This window comes from Populus alba, chromosome 8 (assembly GCF_005239225.2).
Source record: "Populus alba chromosome 8, ASM523922v2, whole genome shotgun sequence".
Lineage (NCBI taxonomy): Eukaryota > Viridiplantae > Streptophyta > Magnoliopsida > Malpighiales > Salicaceae > Populus > Populus alba.
This window is the reverse complement of record NC_133291.1, coordinates 5,335,959-5,352,814: the sequence shown is the minus strand read 5'-3', so window position 1 is coordinate 5,352,814 and position 16,856 is coordinate 5,335,959. Positions and strand designations below refer to the sequence as shown.

The window sequence follows — 16,856 nt, the reverse complement described above, 5'->3', positions numbered from 1 at the left end:
ACTAACTTGTTCCTAATTCACACAGGAGGAAAACAACATCAAGAGCTTGAAGTTTTATGGATATTAAGACCCTAGCTAGAGATGTAATTAAAATTAAACGGTATTGCTTTTGTAAAGGATGGAAATAATTGAATGTTTTTTAAATTTTGTTTTGAAATAATAATTATACAGAGCTATAACCATTCAATGAGGAAAAAATAAGTTATACAGTGCTGCTCTTAGGTTTATTGGATAAACCCATGAATTAAAGACACCTGGGGTTTCATTGTAGAGCTGACGTATTTAACATTATTGAATTATTTTGATATTCCAATGCTACAATTCAAGGTCGAGTAAAAAAAATGAAAAATCAAAACAATTGCAGTCCTTCTACATCCGTACAGGTTACAAAAAAGATGGAGAAAGCCTGTAGACATGATCAAATTTTATTTTTTTAACTAAGGTATTTGTTGATAACTTATACTTGATTAACTTATGACTAATATATGTAAAACTAGTATTTAAAAAAGATTTTTTTTATAAAGATGAAGATTATCTAATACTTAAATAGATATGTTTTTAAAAAGATAGAAAATACAATAACATTCTAAGAAGAGATTCTCTAAAAACATATATAAAATGAAGAATAAAGATTATGGACTTTTGTTCTGAAAAAGATCCAATGGTGTATTTGTAGTCTTTTTATTTTTTTGTGAAGAAAAAAATCTGAAGTATAATTTTACTCTGATAACATTTAATGAGAAATAAATATTTTTTATATTTATATTAATATTGGATGAAAATATAATGTATTCTTAAAAAAAAATTAAAATTTAAAATGTCAAATAGTTAAGTAATGGAGACTGAGTTCTTTCTCTGTATTAGATTCTTAATGGTCATTTTCTTTGGACTTGCTAAGAAAGTATAGTCATTTTCATAAGTATTTCCAGGCTTGGCACACTTTCATTATGATAGGGATTAAGACTTGAGAGAGAATTTTTGTGAGTTGAGGACAGGAAAAGGCATAATATTTTATTATTATTCCCTTCATCTGCGACGTTTAAGCAGCTTTCAAGAATAATTCTTACAAAACAATTCTGCCATTAATTTACAAGAAACTGATTACCTATTCGATTACTTTATTGATTAATTAGACAACTAAACAAGATGGCTGTGTCCTCGGAAAGCCCCGTCAGGAGGCACTAAACAAGATGTTAAAGAAGTGGTCTGACCTACAAAGATCGAAATAGGGAAAGAGGACATAATATTTCAGTGGAAATTAATTTCAAAGGAAGCACTACGTACCTTTGCAGTCTAAGCAAGTGTTCTTGATGTAGGTGAATGGATGACAACATTTTCCCCACATTTTCAGATGACTTTATCCCCTCACTATATGTCCAGCATGCCTCCTTAATTTCAAACCGGAAATTGATTATGCTTCTCGCCTGGTCTCCGCTCCCGATAATGCGTCTCCTAGTATAACTAGATTTAATTACATGCATGCTCATTTTATTAGGTGATTAGAAGAGCTAATTAACCCGTTAATTTATTTAATTAATGGAAGCTAGCACAGCCGCTATGTATCAGATCTCCTTGAATTGACCCGATCACATATATGCATGCAATTGCAGCCGCACAATATGCCTGTGTCCTGCACATATAAATATATACGTGCACCAGATGTCCTATATATATAGTTTATTAAATGAGATAATGGTGTATAAATTAAATTACTAAATGTACTTGGGAAATCTATATAATTCTGGACCACTGATGCTTGAGAATCCCATGTATGTATATTGAATGCGGATGATCACACGCATACTATATACTAATGGAGTTTTCACGTTAGGCCAATGGTTTGGTTTCCCCTTCCCTGCGTATTCACTTTTGTTTTATGTCTTTGTCTGTATAATATTCTCTTGTTATTAGCCATCCAGTTTTTTCAACGGTCATTATATTACACTCCTTTCTGTTTTTTCCTGATCATATACAAACCAAAATCACTTGATCATTTCTCTACAGCCCACAAACCTAAAAATCTGTTAATTCTCTTCCCTCTCTCCCATTCCTCTCCGACACGCCATGGCTCATCTTCAAGCTTGCTTTTTGAACATCTTTAAGGCGTCTTCTCTCTTGATTCTTCTTTATTACCCTACTATAGTCACCTGTGAGTGTACATGTGAGGTTGAAGATTTAGAGCATGGTAAAGGTGAAGCACTGAAGTTTAAACTAGGTTCAATACTCTCAATTCTAGTTGCTGGCGCTATCGGTGTTAGCCTCCCTTTGTTAGGAAAGAAAATAAAAGCCTTGAGGCCTGAAAATGATGTTTTCTTCATGATCAAGGCATTTGCTGCTGGTGTTATCCTAGCAACCGGATTCATTCACATACTACCGGACGCATTTGAAACCTTAACATCACCATGTCTTAACCAGGATCTGTGGGGGCAATTTCCATTCACGGGTTTTGTTGCCATGATGTCTGCAATAGGGACGCTAATGGTGGATTCATTTGCGGCAGGGTTTTATAAGAGGATGCATTTTAACAAGAACAAACAGGTAGATACTACGGATGAAGAGGCAGCTGGAGAGCATGAAGGTCATGTACATGTTCATACACATGCTACACATGGCCATGCCCATGGTTCTGCCTCCCTAAAAGAAGATTTGGCTCTGTCTGAATTGGTTCGTCGAAGGGTTATTTCACAAGTAAGATTTTTCTCATAATCTAATTTTTTTTGGCAATTTTTTGGCGATGAACTAACACATAACCTATGTTTTATGCTTGGATGGATGTTATTCCAGGTATTGGAGTTGGGGATTGTAGTTCATTCAATAATTATTGGAATATCTCTGGGTGCTTCTGGGAGTCCGGAAACAATAAAGCCTCTCATGGCAGCCTTGTCTTTCCACCAGTTTTTTGAAGGCCTGGGACTTGGTGGCTGCATCACTCAGGTATACATCGCACACGACCTAGGATGGTTTTTTCATGTTTTGCAATTATTGCCTTTTGCCAGCCACTAGAATTTTATGCAGATTACAAGGGTTGGAGATGTCGACATAATGACAACATCTTTGTCTTTTCACTGTTCTACTCCATTAATCTCCTATATATGGTCAACTCCTTGTGTGATCTTGGTTAAGAAATTAAACTCATTTATCATCTACCCTTTACCTTAATAATATTGTTCATCAATGTGATAGGTTTGCCATGCATACAGATGCCTCACTTGATAGTTTCAACATAAAAATGATTGCGTGGTAGATTAAGTAGCTTTTGAGCGTTTGATTGATATTTTAAGAAGAAAGGAACATTATGTAAGAAAAACAACTTCCATTTGTTAATTAAACATGAATCAATGTTATCATTGGGCAAAGATTGTTTCTTGTTATACTGTCGTTTTTCCTCCTTTCAACTCCGATGAATTCCTGTTTGTATTTACAGGCACAATTCAAGTCTGCGTCCATGGCAATAATGGCAACGCTTTTCTCCCTGACAACGCCGGTGGGAATTGCCATCGGAATTGGAATTTCTAACATTTACGATGAGAGGAGTCCAACTGCTCTGATAGTCGAGGGCATCTTCAATGCAGCCTCAGCTGGGATTTTGATATACATGGCACTCGTTGACCTGTTAGCATCAGATTTCATGAGTCCAAGGATGCAAGGCAATTTCAGGATTCAACTAGGAGCAAATGTTTCCCTTCTTCTAGGGGCTGGTTGCATGGCTTTCATGGTCAGATGGGCTTGAGATTTTCAGAACCATACAAGCACTTGCCTTTTTTCCGGGGAAAATGGATTCATGGTCCTTCAAGTTTTAAAAATATGTGCCTATCTATTTCAATTTTGATCACACCAGACCCTAAACTTTCATTTTTGGTCAAGTATTTTCTCTCCGTCCATGTTCATGGCTGATAGTTTGAGAAACTGGTTAACAGTGTTAGTTTTATGATATATATATATATATATTATTTAGATGTGGAAAAAATCAATTATCCAATGGTTTCATATTTGCAGTCATTTTTCTTTCATTTGAATAACAAGCAAAGGTACTTGGCAAAATGACGACGTGCTATTGGAAATGAAAATGTAAATTGATTTCTGCTGATCCATTTAGTTAATTGGTTACAGTATTTGTATCCTACACTTAGCATAGTACCGGAATCAGTTATAAATAACAGATTAATACCGAACTTGACAACAGAATCTAACCACCTACTATGCTCAGTACTCTAACCACCTACTATGCTCATTGTAGCAGCTTCAGTGTTCAACTCATCGGTGCATATTCTTCATTGTATCAGCTGCAGATTTCATCTCACTGATCATATTCAATACGTGCCTTGTATATTAAAATTAATTACTTTTAAAACGAGAAAAAAAAAAGGCTTTTATTTGTAGCCGCTAAAAAATAAGTGGTTCTGTTTAGAAAATCCAATCATACAATCCTCCGATCAATTTTCATTTCATTAAGAAATTTACCAAAGAACATTTTGACGTGTAAAGATTTTTTTTTTTTTTTTTAGATACCATTTGGGAATGCGGCGCAAACCACGTTCTTAAAAAATTTAATTTTTTTTTTTTGCTAAAATTTAATATAGTTTATATGTTTTGGATCGTTTTGATGTCCTGATGTCAAAATTGATTTTTAAAAAATGAAAAAACATCATTGGCATGCATTTCGGCACGAAAAGTTATTTGAAAAACAGTCACTACCACACTGCCAAACATACTCTTAATAGAGGTGTTGAGGTTAGTTTGTGCATACCTTGACTGATTTCATGAACTCTAAAATTAACAAATATATAAGTCTCTAGTGATCCTGAAGAGACTCGAACTCATTATTATAAAAAAAAAAATTTAAAACCTGACTAGTTGAATTACTCCTTGAAATTATTAAATTTAAAATGGTTGATAGTTAGTTCAATCTATTAAATTATTAATTTGAAAGTTGCTTGGGTTGAGTTAACAATTATTTTATGATTCTATTAAACATGAGTAAGAATTAATCATGTCAACTTTAATTATTTTTTAATTTTTTGTTTAAAATAATATTTTTTTTTCAAAATAATATTATATTAAAATACATCTAAGTTAAAATTAACCGATAAAAATAAAAAGTTAACAAAGTTATCTTTTAGGAAAAAAACTCCATCGCAGTCTGGAGGCGTACAAGCTACAAAGAGGAAGCAAACAAATTGTACGGCAGGAAATAAGGCCAAAGTTTCTTTTGGACCGATTGATGATTTAGGCTCCGTTTGTTTGCAGGAAAGTGAATTCCTTTTGGAAAGTGAATTTCGGGAAAGTGAATTTTGGGAAAGTATTTTCCGATGTTTGGTAGTGTTATGGAAAATGAACTGGAAAACACTTTCCAGTATTTGGTTATGTCATGGAAAATAAGCTGAAAAATAACTTATTAATATTTTATTTTTCTCAAGTTTATTAAAATAATGAGGAACAAATCTTACAAATTAAAAAGTTGAATGAGAATGAAATTGAAAAAAAAATATAATTTCATAAATTATCTCAAATAAAACAAATAATAATCAAAATAATAGGGATTAAATCTAAAAAATTAAAAAAAAATGAAAAATAAAGAAATTAAAATAATAATAATCAACATTTCATAAATTATTTCAAATAAAATAAGTAACAATCAAAAGAATGAGGATCAAATTTGATCAATAAAAAATTTCAATAAAAAAATGATAAGAAAAAAGCAAATAGCAATTATAAAAATAAGGACCAAAGTTAATATAAAAATAAAATTTTAAGAGATGAAATTGAAAAATAAATATTCAAAACAAAATATATATAGCAATCAAAAGTTTGAGGATCAAATTTGATATAATCAGCAAATAATGACATTTCTAAATTTTTCACAACTTCCGGAAAGTGTTTTCCCCTCAAATTTTTCAGGAAAACACTTTCCTGAAAACCAAGCCAAATTTTTCTTTTACTGGAAAGTGTTTTCCATTGACCAACTTTCCTACTGGCAAACAAACACAAGAAAGTTTGGAAAGTGTTTTCCCGGAAACTACTTTCCGGAAAACAAACACAGCTAAAAGGAAAACACTTTCCTGAAAACCAAGTCAATTTTTTTTTTTTGACTAAAATTGACTGGAAAGTGTTTTCCGTTGACCGGAAAGTGTTTTTCATTGACTAGAAAGTGTTTTCCGCTGACCAACTTTTCTAATGACAAACAAACACAGGAAAGTTTGGAAAATGGTTTCCCGAAAACTACTTTCCGGGAAACAAACAAGGCCTAGTGAATGTCCAAATCCAATCGTCTCGATTCCAAGAAAATTAGATGAAAACAGAAGGTTGAAAGAACTTGAGATTGGTTGCAACTCTTGTTCTACAAAAAAAATAATTTGAAGTAAAAAAAAATTAAAAAAATTCAAATTTTTTAAAAAATAATTTTAAAATGCAAAAACAAAGATAATGACGGAATCAAATTTCCATCTCACTTTTTTTTTTTTTTTTTTTGGAGATTTGGAAAGTTGTCTCTGGGTCTGGGATTTATATCTAAAACACCCGTCCCAGGATACAAAACACAAGGCAAAGCCCAAGTCTACTAATGAGCCATGGGATGAACCCGAGGTCCAAAGCAAGACCTGAAGATCAATTGGTCTTCAAAATAAATACGAGACCTCCACTAAGCCTAATAAGTCAACGCATTCGGAAAACGACCCGTCTTGGATGAAAACAAGACCTGAAGATACCAAAGGTTGGAAAGGAGATGGCTGGCCCCAAATCACTCGACCCACTCTTAGGCTCCATTACTAGTCCTACAGGTGAAACTTGTTTTGCAGGTTATCATAATATCTCTGCTCTAATCCAGTACAACTGTCCATCTTCAACGTCTCGATCCATTACCAACTTTAAGAAAACATAACCACAACTTCGTCACTGTCGCAATTGTGATATGATTATATAACCGACACCGGCATAGATTCTGTCACCATACAAGTTCTAGTCACTTGCTATCGAGAACAGATGCAGTTCTTGCTGTCTAACTAAGTGGGAATCTCGTTGAACTCGATGGCTTTTAACGTCAGCATTGTATACTTATTTTGTTGTAAAATATGCAAATACTATATATTGGCCCCAAAAGAATCATTATTCGTAATGTTAGAACCTTACAAGGAGTACCCTGCTCGTCTGATCATCTGTCAGTGGAAAGGGATGGATAGCATTGCTCCAATAGTAACTGACAAGTACCTGAAGCTTCATCATCTGCAATACAAGAACTGTACAACAAAACTCTGTGTGTTTATTTCATAAATAGAGTGCTAAAGATATCCAATAGTCAAATGGCCACAACAGGAAGGAGAAGTAGAATGTGCTAATTCTCAATTAATTTTTTGGCTTAGGATAATAATCCAAGCTATCAGCTGCGAAGTAACTTGACAGACCTAGATAGCAAAACCGAGGATCCAGGGCCGCCTCAAAGCAAGATCAACAGAACCTCCTTAATGTAAAAAAAATAAAAACATCACTGGCACTCACATCAACAGATTATCCCATAGCCTTCATCTCAAGTAAAGTTTTGGCAGCCACATCCACAAGCTTCTTATGAGCCAAGAGAGTCAAGAGGACAGTATATGTACTCATCAAACCTGCAGTGGTCATCGAGTTGTACAGCTTCATAGCAGCATCAATTGTCCAGAGGCAGAAGAGATGAACAGGTAGACGGGGTGGGTAGAAATCCAGCCTTTTCCATGTCTCGAAAGATGGACATTGCAATATCAAGCTTCCCCGACTTAGCACGGGATTCAATTATTGATGTATACAACCCAAAGTTTGGCTTAAAGTCAGCTATCTTCATCTCATCCCAAAGTCTGCGAGCAGTATCTAATTTCTCAGCCTTGGTGTAGGACTCGATCAAGGAAACATACATGATAACAGGTGGTTTGAGCCCTAAGCCTTACATTTCCATGTAAACCTTCATCGATGTCTCCATCCTCCTTGCTTTCGATCCCCATTGAATCAACGAGCGAGGAAAAAACGCTAGGGCTTGGACATAAGTTCATTTCTTTCATCTCTTAGAAAAGCTTAAAAGCAGCATCCAGGTGACCTGATTTTGCCAAGCTTGGTATCATCAGCTCATAAGTTGAGCCATCCAATGATTACTTTGCTGCTTCTATGCTCTCATATATCTCAAATGCCTTGTATGTTATATGTCTCTGTATCAATTTTACTGCCGGAATCCTGAGCCTTCTTGAAACAACAAAATGACGCCTCCAACCTTTCTGCTTTAGCTAGATACATGAGCACCCTGTTAGATGCACTGAATGAAGTTGCAATCTTGCTTGAATCACGAACCATCTGATCATAGAACAAAGACTGGATCCCATCCAATAAAAAAAAGTTGAGGCCGGGCTGGGCCTGGGCCTCAGACCCAGCCTGCCTAATTTATTTTGGGCCAAGATTGTATTTGATAAAACACACCCTTATGCCAATCCTCTTTATTTTATTCCTTTTTATTTTGATATTTGACCAAACAAACTTCTTTTTTATTTCATAAAATTCCACAAAAATTCATGTACCTTTCTGAATTTATTTGTGGATCTCTCAAATTTTTTTATAATTTGAATATGTAATTGATTTGTAGATTTTTATTGTGAAATGTAAATTGTCTTTTTTATATAAAAAATAACAAAAAAATATAAAATATGAATTTTTTGTTTTAAATTTAAATTTTACTAGTTTATTCATTAACGCTAGATTCAGAAATGTTATTTTTTTTGTGTTACATAATATTTACCAACACCAGAGTGGGAAGTATTTGTATCCGAATATTCACTGCCGTAAGAGTTAAAAATATTATAAGTAGACTATCGATAGTATAATCCAACAAACTCTTAGTAATCTAAGATAAAATCAGCGATGTAGCCTACTTCGGATAGGATACTCAAGAATTGATAATATCTTTTCTTTTGTATACGCAGTCCTGTATTGTAGAATTTTTATTGATTAATTAGGGGTTGTAGTGACTAAAATACTAAGTGAGAACTTTTTAAATAAAACTTTTCTCATCTAAAAACAATATTAAAAAATTGTTTTTTTTACAAATTAAATTTTTAAAAATTACCTTAATATCATTGCGATCCAAAAAAAAAAAAACGATCACAACACCAAATAACTCTAAAAAAAAAAAAAACATGATCATAACAACCTCCTGCTTAACATCCTAGTAAGTAATAACTGCTATCTAACTTAGAGACTGTTAGAAAAACGGTGTAAATTGTGATTCTAAATTTTATTTTTTTTTTGCTACAATTTAATATAGTTTATATTTTTTGAATCGTTTTGATGTGCTGATATTAAAAATATTTTTTAAAAAATAAAAAAAATATTATTATCATATATTTTATCATAAAAAATTATTTAAAAAATAACCGAAACATGTAACTGCCGACGGATCAAAAACTCTACCAGAACTGGTTCCCACCTTTTCCACTGCCAAGCTTAAACTGCTGATTACAGCCACGTGTAACACTCCTGCTAGCTATTTCACGGACACAATTAGTGATCATAGAACTAAATATTGAATATCCTCAGTCCATTCACCAGGCCCAGCTTCACTGTTCTCTCCAGTGCAGTAATTTCTCACAAAGCTACGGTCTTTAACATGACCAATAAATGATTTAGTAATTTACTTATAAAACTTAAAATAAAATATTAAAGATTACACCAATTGGTGTGTGGCACTACTACAAGGTAAGATATCCAAGCATATCCACGCATATTAAATATTAAAGAATATATTGTTCTAAAAGACTTAATTCAAAATTTTTATAATTTACGTGTGATTTGATGTTATTATAAATTTTATTTATTTCTTAATATTTTTAGATTTTGAACGATGAGAATTTTCTTTCTAGGAAGATGAAAAAATGCAACATTGAAATAAAAAATTATCTTTTAAAAAAATGCAATTAAAACATATAATTAGAATTATGTTCTACCATGCCCATCTAAATGATTTTAAAAGATAAAAAATACTTGAAAATAGAAGTGATCATTTTCGGTTCGGTTTTTACCTACAAAAACAATCAAACTAAAATTTTATAAAATATAAAAAATAAAATCAAAACCGATTCAAACCGACCGGTATCAATTCAGTTATTTTATATTAAAAATAAAAAATTATATTTTTTTTACTTTCTAATGGATTTGTTTTTGGTTTAATTTGGTTTTTTTTGTTTGATTTTTTTTTTTTGTTGGTTCGATTCAGTTTGATTTTTCAGCTTCATACTAATAAAACCGAAACCGAACTGAATATTTATTTAAATAATCTAATCGGTTTGGTTGTTTTTTTTATAGTTCGGTTTTTTTTTTTTTTAAATTCAGTTTAATTATTTTTTTAGTTTTTTTCTCACCCTATCTGGAAATATAAAATCTATAAACATTAAAAAAAAAAATCTTAAAAGGGAATGGAAAAATAACGTGTGTTTACTGTTCATGAAGAAACATTTGCATGTTAACCTCAATGTGTATGGTCTCTCTGTTTTTTTTTTTTTTTTGTCTTGAATTTTTATTTTTGTTTTTGCACTTTTGTTGTTAAACTTTATTTATTTGTTCTTTAATCTTCACAAGTTATGTCCACAAACTTTTATATTTTAAAGTTTGTTTTGATTAGCATGCTCTCACATGCATGCGCCATATAAAAAATACTGTTTATGAATTAAATTAAATATTGCTATTTCAAAATACAATTATAGGGGTTTAATTAAAAAAAAACTCAAAGAACATGGACCAAAATTAACATGAAAAAAGAAAAAGGAATATTTTTTTTCATTTTTAACCAAAATTGTCGAAGATATCACTTGCATGACAGTCCATACTCATCCATAGAGTTCACAACGAAAATGCATTGCATCTTTCAAAGATACACCGTTTTTTTTTTTTTTTTTTTTTTCATGATGAAAAAACCACGATCAGAGATAAATTTGCATGGAAATGGAGGCACTGTTTTATCAATCCTAGAGCCCAAAGACGCCACGAATGATTCGAAATCGTTCAAGGGACAAAAGGGTGCCTCTGCCTCCCTCCACCATGAGAGATCAGCTTTGAGTAGAAAGCAAGCAAGACAAAAGGCAGGCAAAAATCAGCACTTTCATTTTTTTCAATATCAAGCAAGCATATATGCCATTATACATGGGCGCCCCTTAAAAAAGGAAGACTGCATAAAATATACCTTCTATCACGCCTTTTAAACTTCTTTAGCATTTCTTCACATACACCACTCTAAGCAAAGCAGACTGTATAGCAAAGTGAAGCTGCTAAAGAATCAATCTTTATGGCCCACGCAACCGCCACCTGTCCCTCACGGCCTTACTTTGAGCCATTCTAGGACCGTCCAAGGGCGCCGTGACCCTCTTAATTGTGTATATATAAGCAAATGGCTGGTGTTTTCTCGTATTCTTCCAAGGACGTGGAGTCTGGGCATAGTTAAGAGCTTTCACCTTGGAAGCTTTGGTTTGCTCGAAAGGAAATGGAAATAAGCAAAGGTTGCAAGAGAGTTTGCATTCTACTACTCTATTTGACGATTGCAGCTACCTCATTCACTCTTTGCAGTAAGCTCGCTCGCTCCCTCGAGTTCTTGCACCCATAATTATTTACATCACTCTGGCCTGCATTTATTTGTTTCAGGTTACAGATTAGTGCTCCGTTTTGTTTCAAGTTGATAGCTAATATAATTTACCATCTTATTCTTATATAGCATGTAGATTGTGAAATTGGAATTGCTACTGCTGTGGGCTCTGCTATCAAGTTTTGATAACTACCTAATATATAATACATATCCATGATCAAGAAGGATGGAAAGAATAGAACTATATAGCATTAGGAGTGCTGGAATTTATTTCTATCTTTTTCTGCTGAATTTATTTCTATCTTTTTCTGCTGAATATTCAGTAGTCGCCATCTCAATGCATATAATTAAGAAGCAATTGGATATGGATACTGATAGGTGATAGCTCTATTTTTATAACCTTTGAGCAGATGCAAGAAGATCAGTGCGCTTATTTAAAGGTTCGGTGCATGGAAGAAGCTCAGTAAACAGACATGCAAAGAAATTAAAAGTGACAGAGCACTTTGACTTGGCTTCGTTGCTGCTGCAAAAGGAAACGATGGGTTCATCGAATGCTGGTCCCTATGTGAGCTCACCATTTACCTTGCCACCTTATGATTCATTAGGACCAGTTTCATTGCCCGATTATGCCCCTCCATTCTGCATTTATCCTCCAAACACCCCACAACCCCCTTCCACGACAATTCCAACTCCAGCAGGATACGTCCCGTCTTCATCTCCGCCACCCTTCTCTTATCTACCACCGGTTCTTCCCATCCTAAACCCACCTCCAAGCCCAACTGTTGTGGTACCAAGCCCGCCCGAATTTACCCCGATTCCCAATCCACCCGAAATAGTACCTAGTCCACCTGGTGTCACTCCAAGCCCGCCAGAAGTTGTGCCTGGCCCACCCGTCAACATTCCGGGAACACCAGAAGTTGCCGTCCCAAGTCCGCCAGGCACGCCGGAATCAGTGCCTAGCCCGGCCATCTATGTTCCAAGCCCACCAGAAGCTGAACCCGGTCCCCCTTATTACGAGCCTAGCCCACCAAGCTATATCCCTAGCCCGCCCATTTTTATTCCATCTCCAACTGGATTTGTTCCAAGCCCGCGGGTTTTTCAACCACCTGTTGTTTATCCACCTCCGACAGGGCCACCATCTCCAAGAACAAGCCCGTACACAGCCTTGTGGTGTGTTGCCAAGCCTTCGGTGCCCGATCCAATCATTCAAGAAGCAATGAACTACGCTTGTGGGTCTGGGGCAGATTGTGACTCGATTCAACCGAGCGGGTCATGCTTTGAGCCCAACACGTTGTTTGCACATGCTTCCTATGCCTTCAATAGTTACTGGCAGAGGACCAAAGTTGCCGGCGGCACTTGTTCCTTTGGAGGCACTGCCATGCTAGTCACCGTTGATCCTAGTAATTCCCGTAAATCACATATCAAATACTTCTAATTTGTGCTGCTTGTCACGACATCGCACCTTGCATTATTATTATTATTATTATTATTTGTCTTTTCATTGTAATTAGTCTTCTTTTTTATATCCTCCGCAGGCTATGATGGCTGTCAATTTATGTCCGCGTGATGAGATGAAGGCTATTCGATCTTCTGGGGACAACAGTGAACAGATAGCAAACCAGTCTCCGAGACAGCAGAGACCAATCTCTCCCTCTCTCTCTCTCTCTCTGATGGTTCATTTCTAAATAAATTTATAGGGTCACTTTACGATCTGTCAAGGCATGAATTTTGTAAGTAGTGCTGCTAAGGTGGGTCCCAGGTAGATTAGGCTTGGATTTCTATTTCTTTTTAGGTTATCATCCTCGTCATTAAATTCTACTTTTTGTACAAGGGACCTCCTCTGTTTCTCCCGTGTGAGTTGTGTTAACTCGCATAAACATACAGTAATTCCAGTTGCATGTTTTATTCATGTGATCGCACACGTATGCAATATAGCATATTTGTAGAGCCATATTCAAGTTAAAAATATTAATTTAAAGAAAAAAAAAGTTCGGAATTCCTTCCTTGATGGTAGACTATGATTATTGAACCAGAACAATTCCGCTGAATCTATTCATAACCCACGGATTTAGTAATTGTTTTCAATTGCGCTGAAATTGTTTTAAAAATATCTTTAATTTTTTAAGAAATATTAAATTAATGTTTTTTTCATGTTGTTAGATTATTTTTAATGTGTTTGTGTTAAAAATTATATATATATATATATATATATATATTAAAGCAAATAAAACACTTTTTAAAAAAATACACAAAAACATAGGTTTTTAAACTCCTAAACAAACATTTAAACTTGACCTAGATTTTATTTTGAATCGGTTTAAATGTTCATTGAGATAAACTCCATTAATTTAGTTAAATTTATATAAAATCTAGTTAAATTATTTTTTATTTTTTATTTAAAATGTTAAAATTAACCAAGCAATTTCATAATGAAAAGAAGTTTGTTACCTCTTGCTCCACAGGGTTAGTGGTTGGGTTTGTTAACCAGTAAAGAAATATCTTCTATTCAATGCCTTTCCTTTTCAAAATTTTCAATAAAAGATTAAAAAAAAACATATTCGTTTATTAAGAACTGAGATAAAGTTTTCAATTGAAAGAAGGTAAAAATTGTGTTAGTATTGGAACTATTTCAATATAAAAATCAAAATCACTATTTGTAATGGTGATCTTGATATTTTTAATCAGTAGTAGTCAAATTATTGTAAAATATTATTTTAATTTTTTTAAATACCATATAAAATTATACTTTTTAACTTGAAAAAATAAATCTTTGTGTTAAATTCTCTACAATAAAATAAATGTACGCTACTAATTGAATATGAAAATGTAAAAAATGGTCTAATGTTTTACAACATTTATATATATATGCGTTTTATTTATACTTTTTTATCTGGAAAGTAGTGGGCACCTGCATATAAAGGTAAAGAGTATCTTAGATGTCTTCTTCAAATTTATTATTAAAATTAATAGTAAATTATTTATCTAGCAGCTAGGTATTGTTATATCTTTATAAAAATAAAAATACAGATTTGATTTTAAAAAAATATATTTATTAGAAGGGACAGCCATAAACCTCGAATAAAATTAGTCTAGTTCTTTTAAAAAATGTGTGAACATATCCAAGTAAAAAAAAAAAAATCATTATAAAAGTTGAAAAACTAATTTTTTTAGTTTTTTCAGCGGAGAAGTGTTAATGGAGTTTCAGTTTTTTCTCCTGGCTATAGTTTTTTTTTTTTTAATTAGAATCCCTGTTTTGAAATTAATGATCAAAGACTTGTCAAAATCAGTTTCCGGGTCAATTAAACTGCGTGGACACCCATTAATTAACAATTACCTTGTGGACAATAACAGAATCAAAACGACATTAGAGAGCGCTCCTGGTCAGAACGCACTATTGCCGTGTTGCGTAAGTTGCTGGCTGTCTCGCTTTACGTGACCGGCTTTAATAGTTTATACTAGCATCCTCTTTTGTTTTACATGAGAATCATGTTTTCATGTTTTTGAAGTGCGTTGATATTTTATAATTTTAAAAATAAAAATAAAATATTATTTTTATATTTAAAAATAAAAAATATTTTAAAAACCAACTATTATTATAATATCAAACAAGCTCTAGATAGACAAAGAAGACCACACTACACTATAGGCTGATTATTTTTTTAAATATACAAAATAAAATTCAGGTCTATACAGGCATTTGAAAAGACACTAAAAAAATATGAAATTTTAGTTATTAACTAAACTGAGTTTAATAAGCTTGTCTAGTTTAAATAATACAAATAAAAAAATGCAATGATAATAGATGAATGGATAAACAAATTGACAGCAAAAAAAAATATATATATATAAACAAAACCCACCTGGTTTAGAATGTAAAATCCATGAGCTAGTCATGATATTAAGGTAATATCATCAAAAGCAAATTGAATAAAATCATTAAGCTTAATTATAAAAAAAATAATATAATATTCAATGGTAAAATTGAGAATAAAATAAAATAAAATAAATGAATGAAAAAATAAATTAATGTCCGTCTAGGTTGACCTGCCAATCAAGTAGAAAAGAAATTTAAAAAAAAAAGCACAAAAAATAATTTATGGTAAATCATATGTTTAAGGATGAATATGGAAAAATCAATTTTAAAAATATATATAAAAAAAAACCAAAACCAACCTATACTAGTTTTTAAAACCAATTACTCTGATTACGAGTTCATAAACAACATCATAAAAAATAAGTATTAAAAACAACAAAGCAAAGTTATAAATTAATAAAATATTAGGAGATGAAATTTTTTAAAAATACAATAAAAAGAAATGACAATTAATAAAATAAAGATTGAATATAGTACAAAAATAATTTGATATATAATATCGAGGAGTGAAATTAAAAATAAATTTTAATTAGAGCGTGATAAAAACAAACAAATAAAAAAAAATAAGATAAAAATTAAAATCTAAATAAAAATAAGTTAAATGATAATGAATGAAATTAAAAAAATAAATTAATAAAAAAATAATTTAAATAATAATAAAAACAACGATGATAAAGATTTATATAAAAAAGAGAAATAATATTTGTACTAATTGGTAAGGGAAAAAAAAATATCCACCAGAACTTAGCACCCGATTCAACCACTGCTGCACGGTGCGGTGATGTTGGAAAAATCACTGTCAGATGTTTCAAACTCTGCCCTGAATGTGATGTTTAGGGTCTTTAGAGTGTGTGTGGTATTGCGGTAGCTGTTGTGATTGTAGTTTGAAAAAAGTTGTTTTATAAAAATTACTTTTAGTTAAGGTTGGTTTGAAAAAATAGATGTTTGGTTAAAACTGTGGTTGAATAAAAAGTAGTTTGATATGTTTGGTTAAAAGTGCTTTTGAAATTGAGGTTATAAAATAATTTTAAAAATATATATTAATACTGATGGTTTTTAATTTAAATGTTATGGATTTAACTATTGCCATTACTTCATAAAATAAATAATAATTTATATAAAATTAGATAAAATATTATCAGGAATAAAATTGATTTGATATTACAGTGCAAATGAATTTAATTCACTCTACACTAGTTTTTCGAGAAAAAAAATATTGTTTACATAAAAATGTGAGTAATTTTAATTTACTCTAAACTATTTTTTTTTAAATATATATACAAAAAAACCTGGTAACGTGAACAGTGCAAGCAGTGCAATTCATTTGCACTGTTCGCGTGAACAATGCAAATAAATTGCATTGTTGGCGTGCACAGTGCAAGTGAATTGCAGTGTGCACGT

General features: G+C 32.3%; 2 protein-coding genes across 2 annotated transcripts; both read left to right on the top strand.

The window, feature by feature from the left end:
- The first annotated feature begins 1,766 nt into the window (after positions 1-1,766).
- Positions 1,767-3,832, top strand: LOC118055750 (zinc transporter 1). The gene is made up of 3 exons (XM_035067736.2): positions 1,767-2,688; positions 2,785-2,934; positions 3,425-3,832. The coding sequence occupies exons 1-3, from the start codon at positions 2,065-2,067 to the stop codon at positions 3,728-3,730; spliced, it is 1,080 nt and encodes a 359-aa protein (XP_034923627.1). The 5' UTR covers positions 1,767-2,064; the 3' UTR covers positions 3,731-3,832.
- Positions 3,833-11,411: 7,579 nt separating this feature from the next.
- On the top strand, positions 11,412-13,490 carry LOC118055751 (uncharacterized). Its single transcript, XM_035067738.2, has 3 exons — positions 11,412-11,564; positions 11,992-12,981; positions 13,117-13,490. The coding sequence occupies exons 1-3, from the start codon at positions 11,483-11,485 to the stop codon at positions 13,146-13,148; spliced, it is 1,104 nt and encodes a 367-aa protein (XP_034923629.1). The 5' UTR covers positions 11,412-11,482; the 3' UTR covers positions 13,149-13,490.
- The last annotated feature ends 3,366 nt before the right edge of the window (positions 13,491-16,856 follow it).